This window comes from Syzygium oleosum, unplaced genomic scaffold (assembly GCF_021117445.2).
Source record: "Syzygium oleosum isolate NSW1041296 unplaced genomic scaffold, Sole_v2.1 Sole_v2.25, whole genome shotgun sequence".
Taxonomy (NCBI): Eukaryota; Viridiplantae; Streptophyta; class Magnoliopsida; order Myrtales; family Myrtaceae; genus Syzygium; species Syzygium oleosum.
The window spans coordinates 2,677,095-2,698,658 of NW_026607509.1; the positions used below are offsets into that span (position 1 = coordinate 2,677,095).

General features: G+C 39.3%; 1 protein-coding gene across 3 annotated transcripts; it reads right to left on the reverse strand.

The window, feature by feature from the left end:
- Positions 1-227: 227 nt before the first annotated feature.
- Positions 228-20,781, reverse strand: LOC115671467 (uncharacterized). 3 transcript variants are annotated; one of them, XM_030593038.2, is made up of 28 exons: positions 20,348-20,778; positions 20,110-20,204; positions 19,528-19,627; positions 17,877-17,981; positions 17,579-17,741; positions 14,925-15,045; positions 14,744-14,806; positions 14,549-14,629; positions 14,337-14,431; positions 14,091-14,241; positions 13,652-13,738; positions 10,549-10,668; positions 10,351-10,479; positions 10,171-10,268; positions 9,941-10,064; positions 8,764-8,871; positions 7,569-7,710; positions 7,363-7,473; positions 7,208-7,268; positions 6,997-7,072; positions 5,440-5,622; positions 5,106-5,216; positions 4,488-4,646; positions 4,235-4,393; positions 3,720-3,953; positions 2,702-2,875; positions 1,449-1,561; positions 228-1,347 (listed from the first exon to the last, which is right to left on the reverse strand). In XM_030593038.2, exons 1-28 carry the CDS (start codon positions 20,505-20,507, stop codon positions 807-809), a joined length of 3,864 nt encoding a protein of 1,287 aa, XP_030448898.1. In that variant the 5' UTR covers positions 20,508-20,778; the 3' UTR covers positions 228-806. The 3 variants fall into 3 exon arrangements, with proteins under 3 accessions (XP_030448898.1, XP_056158756.1, XP_056158757.1); XM_056302781.1 differs by lacking the exon at positions 228-1,347 and adding an exon at positions 2,111-2,165 and having other exon boundaries at positions 20,348-20,781; XM_056302782.1 differs by lacking the exon at positions 228-1,347 and adding an exon at positions 2,111-2,155 and having other exon boundaries at positions 20,348-20,780.
- Between the last annotated feature and the right edge of the window lie 783 nt (positions 20,782-21,564).

Here is a 21,564-nt window from a genome sequence, read left to right on the forward strand (position 1 = left end):
ATCCAGATGGACTAAAAAGACTTCAGTTCTCTGTCCATATGTACCACATATCTAAGCAATGTCCTGTGCAGGTCATTCGAAGCTTCATACTTGGAAGAATTTTCTCGGAAGATATTAAACAAAAATTGAACGACAAGGCGCTGAAACATCACTATGTTCAAGTAAGTAAAAACAAAAGTGGGTGCGAGGAACAACCGCATAAACAAAGTTAAAGTAATACAAATGCGTGTCAAAGAATAAAAGAACAAATACGACTTTAATCTTCCGTAGATCGAGAAAATGCATTCGCCTTCAAAGCACATTGCTGGAAGTAATCTTTTACAGAGATCACCGTCATGAAATTAAACAAAGCAGATCACTGCTGCACTTGTCGAATGAGCTTTCCGCAAATACAAAAACCAGATGTCACATATACTGCCCTTGTCGTTGCTTCAAGTTCATGATGAATGCTTAATCATCGGAAGTGTCTTCAATGTTCGCCGGTTGATTTGAAGGATAAACAATTCAAGAACAACAAGATTGGTATCACATCTACTCAAAAATTGTCCCGGTAAATGTGCTTTGTACAATTCCTATCTGCTATAGATGCTTTGGTTACTATTGCTAAGATCCAGTATGAAGACAAATCTAAATAAATTGTTCTTATTACTTTACGGGCTAAGAAAGAATTCATCTCTACCTTCACTACGCTAATGGAGCTTCTTCTGCTGGTAATAGATATACAAGAAGAAATTAAGTGCGTAACTTACAAATTGTGAATCTGAGAAGCTCCCTTTAGATTAAGCCAAAGCTGCTGAACCAAGATCTTATGTAGACTGAAGAACAGTGAGATAATACGTATATCCTTGACAAGTTCCTGAAGATGGTCGTGTTTTCCCATCATTTCCTTGACCATCAGGGAGCACTAGACTCCACTGCAAAATATAATTTGACAGATCGTAGGTCCCGGGAGAAAATACGCAAATTTGGAGAGGAATTCCTAGTGTTGACAATGGTGGAAGCTGGACTTTTGTTGAGCTTGAACCGGTCCAGACATATGGCGACACACTGTCTGAGGATAGTGGCTTCATTCGGATCCCACTGACATCAGATGTGACTTTAATATCACTATCCAATGATACATTGTGCCAACCTGCTTGATTACCAGAAGCAAGTGTACTTGCATCGCTTGATTGGGCACCATCATTCCGGCTTGATTCCAAAGTATTGATGCGCACAGATGCAGCAGCATCCGCTGAGTTGTATAGAGTCATCTTCAAGGTGACTTCACAGAAAGAGGTAGAGAAGTTGTGATGTATTAGCTGGGGCCCTTCCACTACCCATGATATCGGACTTGCGCTAGAGACACTGAAGAACAACAATGATTTGAAGTTAAAATAAAAGAGGAAGAGATCAGATATCATTTGGTAGTGTTAAACCAAAGTTGTCAATCTTAGACTGAATCTTGCCTGCAGTGACACTCATGATGAGAAAAGAGTGAGGGCAAATCAGAAACTCCAGGGTCTGTTTCCCTGTTCAGTGGCCGAGAAAGGAGAACAAAATCAACCGCATTGGAGTCTCCCTGAAATTGCACAAAGGAAGTGCTAAAACTGTCAAAACTGCCAATAAGCCTAAAAGAGGCTGCACCACACTATCGAAGAAGATTTATCAATGTCTCAATCTGATCTTTAATGTGACCTCAGACACAAAAGTCTAACATCCAACGCATTCATTGAATTTGTTGCTTATCAGGCATCTCTAGTCCCGAACAGCGTGAAGAAGATGTGTTAAAAAAATTCCATACACAGAGAAAAGCAACACAAACATAAGTTCAGATAATCTAAGGAACAGCAAATATCACTAGCACCTATACAAAACCTATCTAATCTATTTGCTGTCGAGTATGACATATCTGAAGAGGGGGTGAACCTGCTTTTCACAGATTTCGCTTTAATACCCGGTAACTATTGACAGGAGAAGCTGAACAGAAACTGCAACGTTATTTCACTACTTGATAAAGAAAAAGTAATTTTGTATAAAAGAGGAAGCCTCTGTTAACAGATCGTGCAATTTATTCTGTTGCTGGAATTCCCAGCGTCTCGTAAGGACTTTCAAAAAAGTGAAAGCTTACCTTAAAAAGGGAACAGGACAATCATTTTCCACATCAGCTTTTTTCCTTGAACAAACTAGGACAGTTGAGTTGGTAAGATTGAAATGACATCAATTGTTCTTCAAAGTACTTAACAAGTGAATCTATCCTCATAGTAATAGGAGAAAACCTTCACCATGTTTACACCAATTTCCCCCCTCCCCGCCTTCCTCACTTTCCCAGCTGGTTCCTCTCTCATTTTGTTTTTTAATTAAACAGAATTTCATCAATGAGGCACCATCCGAACGTACAATTTCATTTAGCATACAAATTCTCTACCATACCTCAGAGCAGAATATGTCCATGTACAGATTCTCAGGAAACGGAAAGTCTCCTTTTCTATTACTATTTCCTCCCAAAATCAGCAACAAACCAGAAATAAGCCACACACTATCACAGAAGTTGAGACCCAATTGAAATTCAGAATATGGGTAATACTCAAACTTCCAGATGCAGGTTTACCTACCAGCAAAACATCGCATGTACAGTATAAAAGAAAATGCAAGACGTACAGAACATACAATCATCTCCCTTGATCCAATAACAAGAACTCAAAGTCAGTGAACCCCTTACCTCAAGTGATTTCCCATGCTGCAGTCTTTCAACATTGTGGAAATCCTTCAATGGGGACAGAGAGGTATCATACATCATTCCGCCAGCTCCTTCAGTACTCAATCGTATGTCACTTACAGTGAGAGAGCAAACATGCGAGCCATTTCCTTCTGAGCTATCTAATCTCTTACGTTTCTGCAGTCAATTAACAATTTACTAAACCAAAGTACAACAAATTCTTACTAACAAGTTCAAATTTTAGGTATGAAAGCTTTGGCAACTTAGGAATACAAAATCAGGCATGAGCATCTCTCTCTCTCTCTCTCTCCCTAACCCCCCCCCCCCCCTCTCTCTCTCTCTCTCTCCCCCCCGCTCCCTCTCCCCCTACCACTCTCTCCCTCTCACTCTCTCTCTCTCTCCCTCCCTCCCTCCCTCCCCCTCTCTCTCTCTCTCTCTCCCTCCCTCCCCCCCTTCCTCTCTCGCTCGCTCGCTCACAGAGCACATGCCAATTTTCTGTTTTGCCATATTCATTCCCAGTTGGATGGATTTAGGGACACCAATAACCAGATTGATTATTCACGTGAGATCTTTCTTCAGAAGATTAATTTCATATATGAGGCCAGACAAATTGGAGAAGCAGACTTTCTACGCAAAGTGCTCATGATTAAGAATAAAAATGCAAATTAGCCATGAAAACATACTAGTCCACTTAAAAAAGCACCACTTAAAATATATCATGCTTAATTTCCATGAACCCATAAAGACCACTTTGAAATCATAACAACCAAACATAACTAAAGCAGTCCCTTTCCGTCAATCCATAACCTTTGTTTGCCCTTATAGATCTTTACTGTTATATCATTTTCTTCCTTTTGGACAGATGGGGTCACTTATCCATGAACTTGCATCATGTTTATATCTTAAATCATTGTTGATGAGACACTGATAAAAAAAAACTGTTCTCCAAAGAGCTAACGCTAAAGAATTGCCAGAAACACATCATGGCAGTAGGTGCCAGAATTCAGCATCGTATACTGACCTTAAGCATCAAATAACATGAGAACGCTTGACCAGACATTAGAGTAGGTGAAGAATATATAGAATCAGTAGGTTGAAGCAGTGAGATTTCCCACTGATATCCAATCAATGATAACTGGTGAATCTGGAAATTCTTTGAATTAGTTTTGTTAACTACATCCATCTGCACAAGAAACTCCTCCAGCGTATATGGGCAGGCACTGATCTGAAGCGAAACATCTAACGATGGGAATACCTATAATGAAGAAAAGAAAACGATGATTGAAGCAGCCATAAGAACCAAGAAAACTTCCTTAACAAAGATCGCTTGCATAATCAACAAACGTTGGTCAGGAGAAGCTTCATACCATGATATGTTAGAACAAGGGACAGAAAAAATTTCCATGCCACATGGCATGGAAAATTACTAATTTCATCTCAAATGAATGAAGCAGTCTCTTGATGTCTTTAGGGAAGAATGGTTTTTATTACAATAGCCATATGAGAAGACAAACTACTTTGAGAGCAGCAACATACCTCCAAATTATAGAGCATCCGTAGAGTGCGGTACTTAATGACGCTTTCCGGATTTTCTATCTCATAATACAGAATTATGCACAAGGACACTTTTCCAGGCACTGCAGCATGGAGCCAAAGAGGCCACAAAAAGGAAGTATCTCCTTGAACTACAGTATCCTAAAATCACATATAAGCAAGACATAAGACCACAAAAAGACTAGAAAAAATTGAAAGCGGAAACAGTATGCATCAATGAACCTTGTGCACAAACCTCTGGAAACGAAAAGACATTTGGCAGAACATTACTGGTGTGAGGTTCTAGAAGGGTTTGCTCAACACCGTTTGTCTTCTTCTCTAAGCAGGCAGGGAAATCCATGTTCAAATTCCCAATATTCAAAAATCTTGGATGACTGATCTTCATTTTCAAATTCTGCCAATAAATATCATGTCGTTTACAGTGACATAATCAAAAGTAAAATTTAGACTGAACCATAAAGTGAATAAAATAATGGATAAAAGGAAACTAGTCTGTGCCCAGAACAAGTGACACGTTATCTTCCCTGAGAGGACAAGTACTTGAGCAGATCCTACCTAATTTCACTTACAATTTATGATATTGATATTGCAACTAGCCAGTCGCTCTATAAAATACTTGCTAGGCACTATAACACATACATGCCACCAACCAATTGCTTATTTTAACCACATCTATGAGCTTCTGATACCATATGACACACCACCAACAAAGAACAAAAGCTCGAGCACTACAGACAGCTGTAATCTAGATGAGGCTACATGATCCGACATCCAGAAAACACAACGCAGTGCAAGGTGCACCATGATAAGCACAATACAGGATAACCAACTGTTTTCATCAAACAAAATGTACCTTCACTGACAGGTCTGACTTGTTATTCAGTTCTAGAGTCAACTGCTGTAGCTCTCCAGCATAAACTTTCTCAGGAAGAGATCGGATGAAGCCCTCAAGCTTGGGAACAGTCTGGACTTTCACCAAAAATGTATGACCATATAAAGAGAATTGTCATTAGCATAGGCAAATTAATAACTGCTCGTCTCGCATAATCAAATATTAATAAACCCACAATCAGCTTCGAATGGGCATACAATCTCCCAAAATGAAATGCCGTGAAAATGATACAAATGGGCATGACAATGTTTTCGTGATTATTATATTTGGAAGCAAGTGAGGGGACATTATGAACCTTGACTACAACAAATTTGAGGTTGTCGGCAGGAGATTGCTTGTTTTTCTTCCTCCCTTTCTGCATCTTCTTCATAGAACTCGTTACAAAGTTGTGAAAACCAACCACAGAGCTGGAAAGTTTCCACTTAACACCCACAATTTTCAAAGTGCCTTCCACTCTGGGAGTAACTGTTAGTTGCACCTAGAAAAAAGTATAGTTATGGCAGCTTTCAATTGAAAGATGAGTATAATGCTCTGAGAGGAAATAAATGCTAGTAAGTAGATAAACATTGAGCAAATTGTGACAGGTCTATGAAACCCCATTGTGCTCTATTGAAGCCAATCTATCTAAACATTCTATACATTGAAAAATAGAAAGAGCAACTATGACCAAACAATACTTAAGACAAAGGTGGGAAAATGAAAAACAGACTTATGAAATTGAACCAAAGCTCTAGAGGACTTTAATGTATTGATGTAACTAAGAGTATAGATGTCATTCGATAGGGCCCACGGGGATCCAATGTGCCAAGTGATGACAGTAGAAAGTGCAGAAGCAACAACATTAAAATATGCTTCCTAGGCTAGTTCTGTCTGACTGATAGTGCACTTTTCAGTGCTGCACAGACAGGCCTTATCTACTCCAAGTCACCTGTGTCACCAGTCACTCGCACTTTTATACACAGCCATGTCATGTAATTCGCGATTGTGAAACTACGAAAAGCATGACACAAAACTTAATGTACCGAGTTCGCATTGGACTTTTGTAATATGACTAGAATCACTCGCACATCTTGAAGCTAACATATGTTTCTTCCAAATTATTTCCTCTGTTCCTTTTAGGTTCCCGTGGCATCCTTTTTTCTTTTTCCATTGTTTTTTGTCGGATTCTTTTTCCAAATTAACAGGTGCAGTTTTTGCCAATTTTGGGAAAGACAGATGGGAAAGATGTATTGACAAATGTAGCGGTGGCAAATAATGGTGGGAAACTTTGATGTCAAAGCAAACTCTTGCCGTATCATACTATAAGCTAGCTAAAACTTGACATGCGTGGACAATGTATGGTCCTGAGTGTTTGGAATAGAGGATCTTATCACCCACATATTTTAGAATGCAATAAGATTCAAGCAAGCATTTTTTATTGAGTTATTACCATAAAAAACCCTAAACTGGTACACCCGTAACAAATTTACCTCAAAATAACTGGTACACTTGTGACAAATTTACCCTCCGTTAGTTTCCGTTAAATTGAATTAATACCACGAAAAATCACAAACCGGTACATTTATGACAAACGGAGGGTAAAACACCAAACTTGTACACCCGACAACTGCTAAGTGTCATTCAACTCAGCAATTTGACAATAAAATTTAACGAAAACTAACAGAAGGTAAATTTGTCACAGGTGTACCGGTTTAGGGTTTTTTGTGGTAGTTTGGGGTCAATTAGTCACAAGTGTACCAGTTTGGGATTTTTCGTGATATTAACCCCTTTTTATACATATTTCAAATAGTAAGGACATTTTTAGTAGCAACTTTCTCCACGCACATAATGGCTACTTCCAAGCACTACTTACCATTTTTCTTCCACCCCCTTCCAATGTGAATTCAACATTGGACAGAGCAAATGAAGACATATCAGAATTCATAAACCTGCATAAAAAAATTGAGCCCTTATAACTTTCCACAATTTACTGTATAAACTTAATTAAAGCACACATTGACCTCATAGAGAGGTATTTGTCAAGCACATATGATACGAAAGCATACCAAAGACATGATTCATACCGATCAACATTCAACTTAGTTGCTTCATCATTCTGAAGTTCAGCAGTCGAACTGTTTGCCTCTGAGAAGCATAGACTTTGTTATTCAGGAAGTAAACCCCCATTGAGGGTACTAAAAACCGAGAGAGAGAGACTGTAAATAATAGAAACTTGCACCTGAGTCGGCGTCATCAGACCGTGCATAAAGCTCACACATCAAAGAGACATCGGATAGGGGAATAGAGATTTGTAAAGGATTCTGAAATTCGATAGCTACTTTTATTGCTTCTGCAAATAGATGAGTGGAAAAAGGAGATCATTCAAAAGGTAATTTCTTACAAACTTATCCAAAAACATGACTTTGCAAATTTTTCCATGCACACCTCCTACTATACAGATATTTGAGTCCTTATTCCTTTTCGAAATATAGTTAGATTGAACCTCCAGCCAGTTACTTCTTGCAGTAGGCAGTGATGGGACAATCTCCTCCTCTAAAGATTGCCATAGACTTTCCCTAACACCAGCCTGCAATAAAAAAAAATTAGGAACATCAGCTAGAAGTTAACAATAAAATCAGTCGTATTCAAGAATTTTGAATAGCTCAAAAGCAATAAAAAATGGCATCAGATGTTAAGTTCTTCATATGATGACACAAAAAAGTTATGACACCAATTGTCACCCTTTCATGGACCAAAAGTCAAAGAAAACAGCATTCAGCACTTTCTAGATAAGAAATAATCACACTGGCAAGGCTCAAAATCTTGCCAATTGTAAGAATTACACATATAGGCATCTCTGAAGCAGCATACTTTCATATTTTGCTTGAGTGCATTCATCTGCATCTCACTTTACAAGATTCCTCCTCTGATGCACCAAAAGTCGTAGAAAACAACATTGAGCACCTTACAGATAAAATGTAGTTATGCTAATCACACTAAAAATCAGTGCCAATTATAAACACTGCACAATTGTATGCATCTCCCAAGCTCAGACAATCGTACAATGCGAGAGTTAAGAGTATACAGGAAGTATACCCTGTGTTATATTTTCAATGCCACGCAATGAATTGAACATGCAGATTACAACAATGGCCATCCAAATTGGGCGAGAAAATACATAATCACTATTTCCATGTTTTGCTTTTCTTAAAACTTTAAGGGACGATAAGCAGTTAATCAGAAGGTGAAGAAAGCCTAGCAAGGCAATTATAGAATAAGACAGCCTCTACATTTCTTTTGAAGATGAAGACTCCTAATGTCAATGCCCAATAAGGTGACACCAATGTAAGGTTGCAGGGCCATAGAGCTTAATCCCATTACACATATAAGGCTAAAGCGAATAAATTTTGCCATCACCAGCCTTGAGCTACACGAAGCAAGTCAAAAAACGGAGGACCTAGGAATGATGGCATCAAGTTATGACAAGCACAATATGCTGGTTCCACCGCTCTTGACACTCAACCATGTCAGCAACAAACTCTTAGCACTACATTAAAATCCAACTTGTTTTTTCATATTAATAGTACACTTTTATGAACTGACAGGGAGAAACGAAGGAAAAGAAGAGGAGCCGACTTACAGCGGCAGGTGAAGCATATGTCCGATGGTCTTCAAAAACCACCTTCAGGGATGAGCTGTTAATGACTGGCAATGGTAATCTCATCACTTCGCAAGCTTTTCCCGTCTTCTGCTTCAATCGTATATATTTAAAAATTAACCAAAACCATTGCAAAATGGCACTATTATTCATAACTTTAAGTGAAATACAACAGAAAAGAATAACTTCTTATGTTAGGCTTAGCTAGACCTGATATAGTGTCTAATAACCGCATTGGATAATTACAATGGCACATGGCACATGGCACATGCCACAGCCAGAAAGGTGGGGAAGCTGACTGTTTTTTGGTAAGGAATTTTTTTGGTAAGGGGGGGAAGCTGACTGTTCTTTGCCTGTACATGCTAAACAGAAGCCATGCCCTCAAATCAGAAGCACCTTTTTATGAGAAAGAGGAAGTGAGAGATTCTGTTTTGGATTGTGGTGTAGACAAAGCTCTAGGTCCATACGTGTCATGATCCTGACATGCCCAGTATGGGTTGTCCATGGCTGCACACGTCCAACTAGTCTTAGGGGCCTTTCTGTAAAATGTGTATTTTTCTTATTTTTTGCAAGGCGTCACTCAAGCACGGTATTTTTCACCCTGCTAGAGGGAAAATGCTTAGAAAGCTCTTTAGAGGGTGCAATTACTCAAACTCCCTACTCAATGACCCATCTCCAATACACGAGTTGACCTCTATTCATGAATGACCTGGATCATTACTTGCTACCCGATTAATCATGGATGAAGCCTGGGCGCTCTTGTTGGCAAGTGTACCATGAGTGAGCAGGGACAGTACACGCCTCAACAATACTTAAGTGAGCAAGGGCCACTAGCCAGGACCATGACCTTCTTTCAGGAAATTCGGGAAAGTCTCGGAGAAGACATTAACTGCTGGGAGTTCAATGGTGGAAGGGGTGCAGTGCAATGTGCAACTAAAACTACGACTGACCACTTTTGGCAATATTGCGAGGCTTAGGAGTCTCTACTATTAATAAATCCCACCGATAAATAGAATTTCAGAAAGCATCAACAAACAAATCTGCCTAATGTTGACACAGTGAAGCAGTGAAGTAATCCTTTTGTTCTCCTTAACCAGTGACAGAGCATGAAGTAATAAATTTGATTTTTGTCAATTGGAAGAAAACAACAGGCACAGACCTCAACTGTTTGAAGAAAGATCTTCAGAAAAAATTCTTGTGTTGTCTTGGATTGATGACCACATGAAAGGACTTTCAATAGATGTGACACAGCAGAATCATATAGCCCAAGGAAAGAATACCACCTGCAGCGTACACCATGTATCAGGAAATGAACAGATTGTATCACTAAACATGAATTGTCATTGAGTTTCTTATACACATTTTGTACAAGGAGTCCATTTGACTTACTGCCCAATATGGAAATGAACATGATCTTGGATATAGCCCCATGTTGTCCCTTTAAGAACAGAGATTGCTCTTCGGTATGTCCGAATTGCATGTTTAATCTAGAAAACACAGCAAAGGAATTTATCAGTAAGAAGACAGCAAAAAGAATATACCTTCTGTTTGCGCATCATAAATGTGCACCTGGTCACTTTTTTTATATTGATTTCCAGAAAGGATAAGATGAAACCCAAACTTGCGCAACATGGGTGGTTTAGAAAGCAAGTAGCAATAAGATGCTTGCTCAAGCATAACAGCAGAGTGCAGAGGTTCCTACAAAAGAGCTTAGTCAGAGATAGAATATATCCTTTTAAAGGCACAACAGAGAAAAAGTTGCATTACCTCACCGGGTATCCGGAAGTAGACACCAGCAGCCTCTTTGAATTGATCTCTTGTTTTCAACATCTCTACCCACCAAAGCCCACTCCTTGTAGCATTTTGATGTCCAGTTGGTCCAATTTTCTAGACAAGGGTATCAGACCAAGTTTGTCAGAGCAATATCACTCACTTCTACCAATCAGTTAAAAGAAACTACCAGAATGAATCTTGGAAAGCTATCCCAGTACATGGGGAAAGATCACAGTCTACAGAGTAAGAAGCTTCTATATTGGGCCTAGATGTCCGGTATGAAACCTGCTTTTGGGACTGTGAGATTTTAGTGGGACCACTGCCAACTATTTTAAAAGTTTAAGCTGTTAGATGAAGGCGTGATTTATTATTTAATTACTTTAACACTCCTCCTCACGCTTAGTCTAATCTTTTTGCCTAACACTATAGACATATTAATTGGGGAGGCAATTGGGGCCTGAAAAGATTTAAATTCAGGACTTCCTGCTCTTATACCAGTGTTGGGTAGTCTTGGGCCTCTCTCACCCCAAATGCTAGCTCAAAGGATGAGGCTTTTCTTCACACTTATAAACTGACCACGAGCCCCTTCCACAACCGATGTGGGACAACCGGAACAGCGGTAACTCTCCCATGTGACTGATGGGTCCAGACTTGTTGGCAACATAGGCTCTGATACCATGTGAGATTTTGGTGGGACCACTGCAAATTATTCTAAAAACTTAAGCTGTTCGATGAAAACGTGGTTTAATATTTAATTACTCTAACAGGGACAATCGACAAAGACCAAGATGTGCTATGCAAACAAGATACATACTCAAATAGAAACCCCTGTGTTGATAATGAGAATGACAAAACTAAATTCAAGAAAGCTTGGCTGGAAATATTTTTAGCAAAACTCTAGAGAATAGATATAAGATTGATTTCTCTATGTTGGGTTCATCCACATTGGCATCATACTTCCTCATATCTTTATCTTACAAAATTGCTTAGTCCTATGACTATGTAATCATTGAAGAGCCATGGCCCATCATTCCAGTAAATTTAGGAGGACAGTCACTCCAGGGGTAAATACCATCCCGATCAGATAGCCATAAATACAAAACTACAACTCAATTGGGGTTATGCACTTCAAGCCATCAAGTTGTTTTTACCTAATACCCTTAACGCTCCATAAATATCTCATTTATCCCTGTTAGGAGCGCGCAGCAGAAACCCGATACCTTTAGCCTAGGGAGACACCAAGAGGGAGCCCAAGTCAAAGCATGTAAACATATCCAGTTGAACCAACCTTCACTCAAAAGCTTAAGCCAATGAGTTATGGGCCAACTAGGATATATGAACTGCTCTAGACCACACCAATACTCCAATATGAGATTTCTCAAATACAATTCACACAAGCATCCTAATAATCTCCCCCTCACGTGTGAGCTTAGTTTTAGGTCTACTCCCCCTTAATCTGGGTATCCTTCTGCATCAAGATATGAAGTCTGCCACCAAGCTTGCATTGTTACACCACAATGCCCACTACCCAGAAAGCACGCTCAACTTCATCGACCATTGGCTCTAACACCATTTGTTGGGAGTGCACAATAGAAGCTCGATACTTTTCCCCCAGGGAGATCGCCAAGAGAGAGCATAAGTCCGAGCCTGTTAGCATATTCAATTAGACCCAACTTCACTCAAAAGCTTAAGCCAATGAGTTATGGGCCAATTAGGATATATTAACTGATTTACACCGCACCAATTCTCTAATGTGGATTTCTCTAACACAATTCAAACGTGCATCTTAACAATCCCCTTAAGGAGTTTAACACATCATATTTAATATGACATCCCAGCCTCAAAAATTATAATCGTGAGTGTGATAAACTTTCAGCAGCTAAGAAACAATCATACACCACCCCCTTTTGAGAGAAAGGTCTTAAATTGAAAGGTTCATGACAAGGCCAGCCAATTCAGTTGCCAACAACATGGCCATGTTACAGAAAATTTAATTATTAAGTTAAACAAAACATCCAATGATATCCAATGAAGCAACCCTTAGTCAACTCCAATTGTTAAATCCAATTACAAACTAATTCTTTTTATATTTTAAACTGACATCAAGAGATTTTGTTGATGCAATTATCTTCTGAATGGACCATTAACGTGAAGTTGGCCTGCTTGTAGACGAGAAAAAATTCATTTGGAGTATCCAGTGCTAGGGGCGGGTAGACAAACTATGTTTGCATATGTTTTTTGTTCACTTATCAGACCCGGATAGATTCTTCAATTCGGACCTAACTAGGATCTTGATCTAAAGTATGACACCACGAAATATACTTGACCAATCGAAAAATCAGCCTTTTACTCGAAATATTTTACTCATCCAGAGTCGAAAATGGGCAAGCTTCACCAGCTAGTACCATCCGTCGAAAATATGATCATCAGCCTCGCCATGTTCAGTGATGTCTACCCTATCACTCTCTAAACTACATAATAATTGACTAAAGCAGAAACCAGAAGGCTCGCATGCCATAATTACCACCCCATCAAACAACATATGATGGTCTCCAGCTGAGGTCAAGTTCAGTGATAAGCTAGATAGAACTTGACGATTACCAGGTTTCAACAAATCTGCAATCTAAGGAAAGAAAGCTGACAGAAACTAACTAATTGTATGAATGAGTACAAAGTTGACACGCTACCACAACTGTCGATCATATCAATGCAAGCAAATTAACCAGGCACATTTCTTGGCATTCAGGTGGTTCAGTTCCATAAACAAAACATTTTTCTAAGGTTAAGGGCACAGATTGAACATAGATCCACTATTGACATAAACCATCCCAAATGCTATGTGGGAAACTAACATGTCCTTTTCCACACAGTATCTTCAACTAAATGACAAAAATAAAGGATCACTGCTCTAAATAAAAGTACTTTTAACTTCAAAGATGGACAATTTACATTAACTATTGAAATATGAACTGTTAAAACATTCTTCAACAATATAGACCAAAGGACATACAAACATGATTTTATTTCAAAACCGAAGAAGGAACTATCGGATAACTTAATTCCAGAGGAAATATCTGAACAAAAAGTGCATACATACCAAATATGTATTAAATGCGTTTTCCATGCAGTATTCTGCTTCCTTTCTTGATTGGTCCAACATAAAGTAAGTTAGCCCTGTCATTTCCTGCAAGCAAGTGAAAAAAGTCAAGGCCTTGGATCAGGAAAATCCTCCCCATGCAGGAAAGACATGTTACCTTTGCAGTAAGTCATATTCAGGAGGTTTCCAAATACGCAAAGCAGAAGAGGTAAATGTTTTTAAGAGAAAATCTAAGGTAATTTCATGTTCTGGGAACATAGTAAGTACATTTTTAAGAATATTTGAGCTGCTAATTTGAAAAGGTTTCAAACCCCCTCCCAATCTGCTGTTCATTATTTCATTCTTAAGTCAGATTTTCCACTTTTGGTCAGACACCCATTAGCTCCTACAAAAGTACTACAGCAACAGGCTACATTGACAAATTAAAGAGGTACGATACCTGCACACCAGCATATCGTTTCCAGGCTTTGTCAATCTTGTAATCTGTAGAAATCAGACGATAGTTTGATAGCGCAAGTTCATAATCTCGCAGCATGAAGGCATAATCACCAAGAACTCTAATTTGCGATTCAATGGAACTAAAGGTATACCTTCATAAGCCAACAATACAAAGTGAGTTATTCAGTCGCACAGAAGAGATACAACAAACAGCATTTCAATGCTATAATAATAATTGACAACTTACACAGGGCCATTACTAGCATCTGGTGTGTCTTCTTTTCCTTTTCTCCACCACAGGTTTTTTATTTGGTTTCTGAAACCCTTTCTTGTAGCAGAAACCTAGAAATAGTTTTCACGAATTCATTCAAAAGCGGAGATGAGCAGACCTTTACTGGCCAATATGCTGGATAAATCTTTTTCCAAGATGACTATGAAGATTAATAAGCATCACATTACCTGTTGATTCAAGACCCGTACTTTTTCTTCCATGTAAGGGATGACATGTTTAGATGCTAAATCTTGCATTAAATTTTTTATCTGTAGAGTTTGTAAGATTGAAAATGTACCCCTTAAGTCAGTTTGCATCACAGAAAACTTCAAATAATCTAATATTAAGACCTTTTAAATAAAGATCTGAAAATAGAACCGTACCTCGTTAAAATCATCAATATTTAGGAAGCAACCAAGTCGATGCGTTGGTGAAGCATCAGTTTTCTGTCACAATGCAGCAACCCAGGTTTAAGTCCTCTAACCAATAAACAAAGCCAATACTTTTTTATGGCATTGATTCAGATAAGATAGCTCAAAGGTAACTCAAAGATGAAGTACTGACAAAAGGAGCCCATGGGTTTTGCAAATGTTCTACAAGCCCACCCTGAGATGAATTGATACAAAGCAGCTGAGATGAATTTGAGCCAAAGGTACTCTTCATTTCATTGAGAAACTTTGCTGCCCTGAAAACAAAGAAATAACAACTAAAAAGTGAACACTGTTTCACAAAAGCAAAACCTTATCTTATAATAATACAGCTTTGCAAAGGCCATAAGTACAAGCGGCTAAAAATCAAGTAGGACAAGAGAAGCCATAACTCAGATCAAGCTCACCACCAACATGAGGACACGAAACAAAGGCGACGACAACAATGACCACTACCAATTATACTGCAACCAAACTTTCCTCCACTAAATGGAGTTGGTAAATGGATTTTTTTAATGGTATCCCATTCTATTTTCACTAATATTCTTGCCTATACCAAGTACTTGAGGAAAGCTTTAAAGTATCTACTCTAGTTTTCTAGGTCCTCATTCCCATGTTAACATATCTGCCCATCATTACCACGCATCTTGTGGCTAAAACAAATGATGCGTTCTTATGTACATGATGTTCCTTAAACACCCAACACTCCATGCCATAATGCCTCAGTGGCAGCATAATTATCTTATAAACTTTGTCCCGAAGTGTAAGTGGCCTTTTGCAATTGAACAAGATACCAAATGAATTTCTCTACCTCATTTATCCTGCTCCTATCCTGCCGATGACCTCTCCATCAAGCTCACCATCCTTTCGCAATATATCCTCCAAAATACTGGAGTCGCCCACTTTTTGCTATCTATCTTATCCAATTTCTGCCATTGCTTCATTTGGCTCCCTTCCTTTACTAAATTTACACTTTATGGACTCCATCCATAAACAGTATTAAAAGAATACTCCCTATGAGACCCGATCAAATGGGCAAATAGGGTTGGCCAGGCCAACAAGGTTGGGCCTATCTTGTTTACCCTTGCCCGCCCATGTCCCAAAGAAAACGAATATAAATTTCAAGCAAGGCTAAAAGATGCGTTGGCCAGGCTTCTCAATGTACAGTGCTTTCTCAAGCCTACCTATTTGCATTTAGGATGTAACAGGCTGCTATCAGGTCTACAGGTCCAGCATCATCTACAATAGCAAATTTACTAATTCGAATCACAGTCATTTCCCCAGCAAGCCGATTCATTTAAGCGACCCAATAACCGTTGATCACGCAAAAGAACCAACTTGCTTTGGCTGAATGAAGATAGAAAATAGTCTAAGCACACAAAACTAGATATAATTGATTTTCTTTCAAGTAACCCTACCAACAAACCGCGAATTGCTGAGTCATTCAATCAACATGTCCAAGCAAAAGTGAGGTAATACTTTTCTTGTATGCTTATATACTAGCACTGAACTCAATAATTCCTTCATAATAACATTATTACCTAAAGCATGTCCTATAATATGAATGACGGAGAAGAAACTGACCTACATATGCTAGAGAGGGTCAAAATCAATGAACAATATTCTGCATAAAGCATTGTCAAGCATATTGTTGCTCATGTTAAAACTACGGTTCTAGCGCTAACTCAAGCCCCAATTACCTTTTTGATACTTGGACTACCAGATCCTGCAGTCAACAAAATCACTTAACATGATTCACATAATTCTTAAAATTGCCTAAAATTGAATTTATCAACTTCCAGGCACCTTCAAACACTCTGCTATTCTATATTGTTCCTTTGGCATCTTCCAGTTAAACAATCAAACAACATGGCTCAACTTTCAATAGTAATCAGACTTAAACTAGTTTGCAGACCTTCAATGCACAGAATGATAATAAAAACATAACTACGAATAACATTGGGGTCAAACAAGATGATCTAGTCAAAGAAGCTACGACATGAAACTTTTGTTATGATTGAAAAGTATAAGCAATGCCAGCAACAAAACCAAATCAATTTGTCAGGTAATCCACCACTAGTTAATTTGGGGTCGATGATGACCTCTCGTATGGGACTCTCGCTTAAAGCATCGTTCAAGGTGAACCTAATGTGGCAAACCAGCCAAAGCAGACCAAACAGTGTCAGTTGATAGGAGACTATTTAACAGAATGAAGCCTTATATCCATCTGATGTAAGGGGTAACCTGACCGCAAGACATTTTAGAGTCTGTACAACAATCTTATATGCATGTTCTCAGAACAATTTGGGTTATCAGAAGAAAACAAAAAAAGAAGGAAATTAAGAACCCTTTGATCAACTAAGAGTAGGCAGAGGCACATGACAAGGTGACTGCCACAAAGTTAGCCTACCAGCTACAACCTACATGAAGAAAGCCCAACTTAAAAGCTTAAATAATGATGAAAACAATGATATACACAAACCAAGGCTATAAAAGGTTGGATACAAGTTTAATGTTTTAGCATACATTTGGACAATTACCCTAAATGTAGCTAATTAGCCACAGTGTACAACCCAAGACCATGAAAGGCTTAGTACAAGTTTGATAATACTCCTTCATATGGTCTGCCCATGTTTGGTAATATTTAAGGTCATTTGCGTCATCTCAGATCCTAACAAATGGATATATAAGGGCGAAACTTCATCAAAGTAGATAGTACAATGTCTGATGCATCATTTTGGTACTCATGAACTAAAGTTTCGATTTCTAAAAAGGGTTGAGAAAGCTTACTTTTCTGGTGCACCATCTTGATTATCATGAACTAATAAATAGAGCTTCAGAATCTTGGGATCCATGACACCATCATTAAGAAGAGACGGTAATTGATCACCATTGAAAAGGTCTACAAATCTGTTGATCGGTTGCTCATCTTTCGAGGAAACAACCAAAAGACCTGTACACAAGGACAGAGGAAAGACAAAGTGAAGACTATGGAGAAGTGTACAATAACTGTAATTAGATAATAAAAGTAAGCAGCAACCATGCAATAAAAACAGGACAAATAAATTATAACAACACTAGCAATTACATGCCACAGGGTGGTCAAATGCTTCATGATCGGAGAAAGACATTGTTCGTATGAGCTCTTTATTGAAGAACTCGAACCAGGATGGCAGTATCTCAGATTCTGAGCCTGCAAAAGTTAGATATTGTCAAGAGTCGCTAATAAACCAAATAATTTCAACGCATGAATATATCTTGAAATCAACACCGCTAATCCAGTTGACAAAGTAAAACTTCACATTATAAACCAAAGTCATGTCCATAAAAAAAAGAACAAAACAATTAGAGTTGGCAAATTATCAAAGTAAACACAAGTACAAATGCTTATGCTTATTTTCACGGCAAGGAGATAATTTCAAGTGATCAACAGAGTTCCAGAAACCACAGACAAGGAAGGCCGAGTAGATACCTTTGTGCAACGACAAAAGAAATTATAGTGAAAATTATGAGCAAAATTGATAAGTGGGCATAAAGGCTGGCAAAGCTCCACGACACACTAGGACATTCAATAACAGCATAGGCACAAAATTAGTGTATCAGAAATGAGAACGATACAATGGATTATGCACTTAAATAGTGTATTTGAGAAAAGTTGGTAGATCTTCGATTGAGAAATAAGATGAGAGAAGTTTGAGTTGATTTGCAGTATGAATACTATGGCCTTGGCCCTTAATAAGAAGAATAACATTACACAGTGCACAAGCACCATAGAATGTGTAGGCACGGTCCATCATCCTGAAGAAGGTCTTGAGTATATTCATAACAGAGAACTTGGTGTCGATAACAAATTAACACCTAAGAAATTCATGTGACCAATCCCAGTTAGTGAAATTAAGTTAGCTGTCATTCTTGTGGTTGTAAGTGGGAGACAACATCCCATTTTCTATATGAGGAAGGTAGGATCTTGTCGAGCACAGAAGCAACTTTGACCACAGTTTGGTGTTTGAGACGCTTTGTCCTTGCAAAATTTGGGATAAAACACATGTCAGTGTACCTACATACCCAGGAATTCAACTTTCGGCCTATCGAGTAATTTTGATCAGGTCAATAGATTTCCCTTGCGCTTTCAACTACACAACCATTAGTTAAAAATGTAAAAGAAATCTGAAGTGACACAAAATGGACTCTGGCCTGGCATGTTATCAACGTGTCACCTGGCATTTCGCATACTTTACTTTTAAAAAAACGGCTGATCAATTGGATGGGTGACTTGATTGAAAGCTTCAAAAGTTCACTCGACAGAAAATTAAGGTCCTCAACTTTGGTGACCTAATTGAGAGTCATGCGAAAGTTCAATTTGGAAAGAAATTAACTCCATTAGGCTGCCATTACCAGCTCCAGAATAGTCACTTTACCACAATGTACAATGTACAATGTACAATACGTCTTCAATGCGAAAAATGTAGGCAGTTTGCAGAACGCTCAAGTTGGGATATAATAATGCATTTTTAGAGACAAAGCACCACAGCACTGGAAGAAAACTTCTATAATTGCCAATAATTGATTTGCTAGAAAAATGTGCTAGTTCAGGGGATATGTCATGCAGATTTCTTTCAGAACTTACAAAATCATATGAAGAAGGCCCAAGCACTAAACTAACTCTAACAGACAGAACATTTTGCCAACGATAGTAGGATCATAGGCATTTCAGAATGTTCTTAAATGGCCTAACTTACGAGATAGCAACTCGTCAACTTGAGGTAAGTCTGAAGAAAGATTGGAGAGATCTTTCTCCCCAGCCTGGGTGATAACCTCCTTTAATCTCTCATTTGCAACCTAATTAACCACAGAAACAGGCAAAAGTCACATTTGGTATCACAAGTGAAAACAGAGTTGAACACTTATTAAACTAAAATTAATAACATTCTTCTTCTTTTTAGTTCTATTCTGCCAATTTGTTAGTTAAGTATGAATAAGCCGGACAGAAGAATCCCCCAACCCAAAAAAAAAAAGAACAGATAGACAGACAGAACCATGAATTATCGGTGCTTTACATGAATGATGCTAGAAACCAAACTTAGGTTAATAAATCAGTCTGTCATGCATTAACTAAAGAATCCCGGGCTAAAGCCACATATCCGGAGCACTAATCAAATTCCCATTACCCTCCTCGCAGTCTTCTTCCAAATCAGCTTGTCTACAATCAAACTACTCTTTCATAACTTCTAACCAAGCCAACCAGTGTCGTACAGAGCATATTGACCTGCTGCTTTCTCATCCAGCCGCAAAACAAACAAATGTGTCGACTGAAATTTTACCTGCAAATCCGGCTGGCGGATATCCGAAGCGTAGAACAGACGCAACTTGAACTTCTGGAGCCTGTAGGGCTGATCACTTGCCGTCCGCACGGGCACTGCAACCAAACTCAAACCAAGCTCAACCAACACCTCATCAAACTCCAAACCACATAAAACTTCCAGAAAAAGAGAAACGAAAGTCCCCCGGCCAAGCCACATGCTCACGAGGAGCCGGCCGCGGCGGAGATCAGATTTTTACCGTCAATGTTGCTGAAGCCGCAGAAAGGGCTGAGCATTTCGACGAACGAGAGGCCGTTCTTCCGGCAGGCCTCCTCGACGAGGGGCGTGCCGAGCACCATGACCGCCGGAGTGATCACGTCCAGCAGCATTCTCCCGAGCGGCGTCCTCGCCGGATCCATCGAGCTCCTCCGCAGCTGGTATCGGTCCCGTAGGGTGGGGGGTGATGATGCTGCGGCGGCGATGGCGATCTCGCGGTGAAGTCGGAGCTCAGAGCCGACGGAGGGGCCGAAGCGTTCGCCGGCTCGGCTCGGCTCGGCTCGCCTGCCGATATCCGCGGCGGATTCCCTCTGCCCTCCGCCGATCTTCGTCGGCCGACAGTTTGCAAGAGCCGAGATCTCCCAGTGCCAGTCAATGGAGGAGGAGGAGGGCGGAGGGAGGAGGGAGGAAGAGAGCGACGGGGACGTGAGGAGGAGCCGCGAGCGTGCGGGGAGTTCCGAGCAAGTGAGTTCGAGATCCGAGTGGGCCGATCCGGCTACGTGGACCTTTAAATGGGCCTCCAGGAAGCCCGTTTTTCGTGGGCCTTGTCGCATCTCACGGTCGATCCATTCGGCTTCGACGGTTTCATTTATTGCCCCCAAGGTCTACGTTATAAAAAAATGGCGAAACGAGAAAACGGATGCCTTCCGATTCACTCCCCCGTTTTCTCAACAATAAAGCTCGCCCTCGAGTTCTTAGCGAATCGGTCCGGTCTTACACTGTAGTTTCATTCCCGCAACGAGCAACGAGAAGGCCGTAAAAGAACAGAGGTGTTTGATTCTTGATCACGACAGACAATGATGAGATGATTTCCACTGTATAAAGATGTTACAAATTGTTATACTACATAAGGAAACAGTACAACAATAGAAAATAATAAATGAAAAAATCATTATATTATAAAAATTGACAATCTCTTGATTCTAGTATATCCAAGAATCGGCTTGTGATTTTGATTAACATCTCTAAATTCTTTACCCTTAATTAATGAATCAGTGCATTTACTTACCCCCCACCCTCAAATTGGGAATGGGAGAATTCCTAATTTATGACATAAGTTTCCAAATGCATTTCTAGACAATTGTTTCGCGAAGAGATCAGCAAATTGATGCACAGACGGAATATAATTAGTCACTTTTTCTCACACATAATGCTAATCCAATTTGATATGTTTAGTTCTTACATGAAACATAGGATTAA

Coding starts and splice junctions, on each gene's coding strand:
- LOC115671467 (XM_030593038.2), bottom strand. CDS start 20,507: ATGGATCCGGCGAGGACGCCGCTCGGGAGAATGCTGCTGGACGTGATC. Junction 20,205..20,347: donor CGGCTTCAGCAACATTGACG/GTAAAAATCTGA, acceptor GTTTGGTTGCAG/TGCCCGTGCGGACGGCAAGT. Junction 19,628..20,109: donor TCCGCCAGCCGGATTTGCAG/GTAAAATTTCAG, acceptor GTGGTTAATTAG/GTTGCAAATGAGAGATTAAA.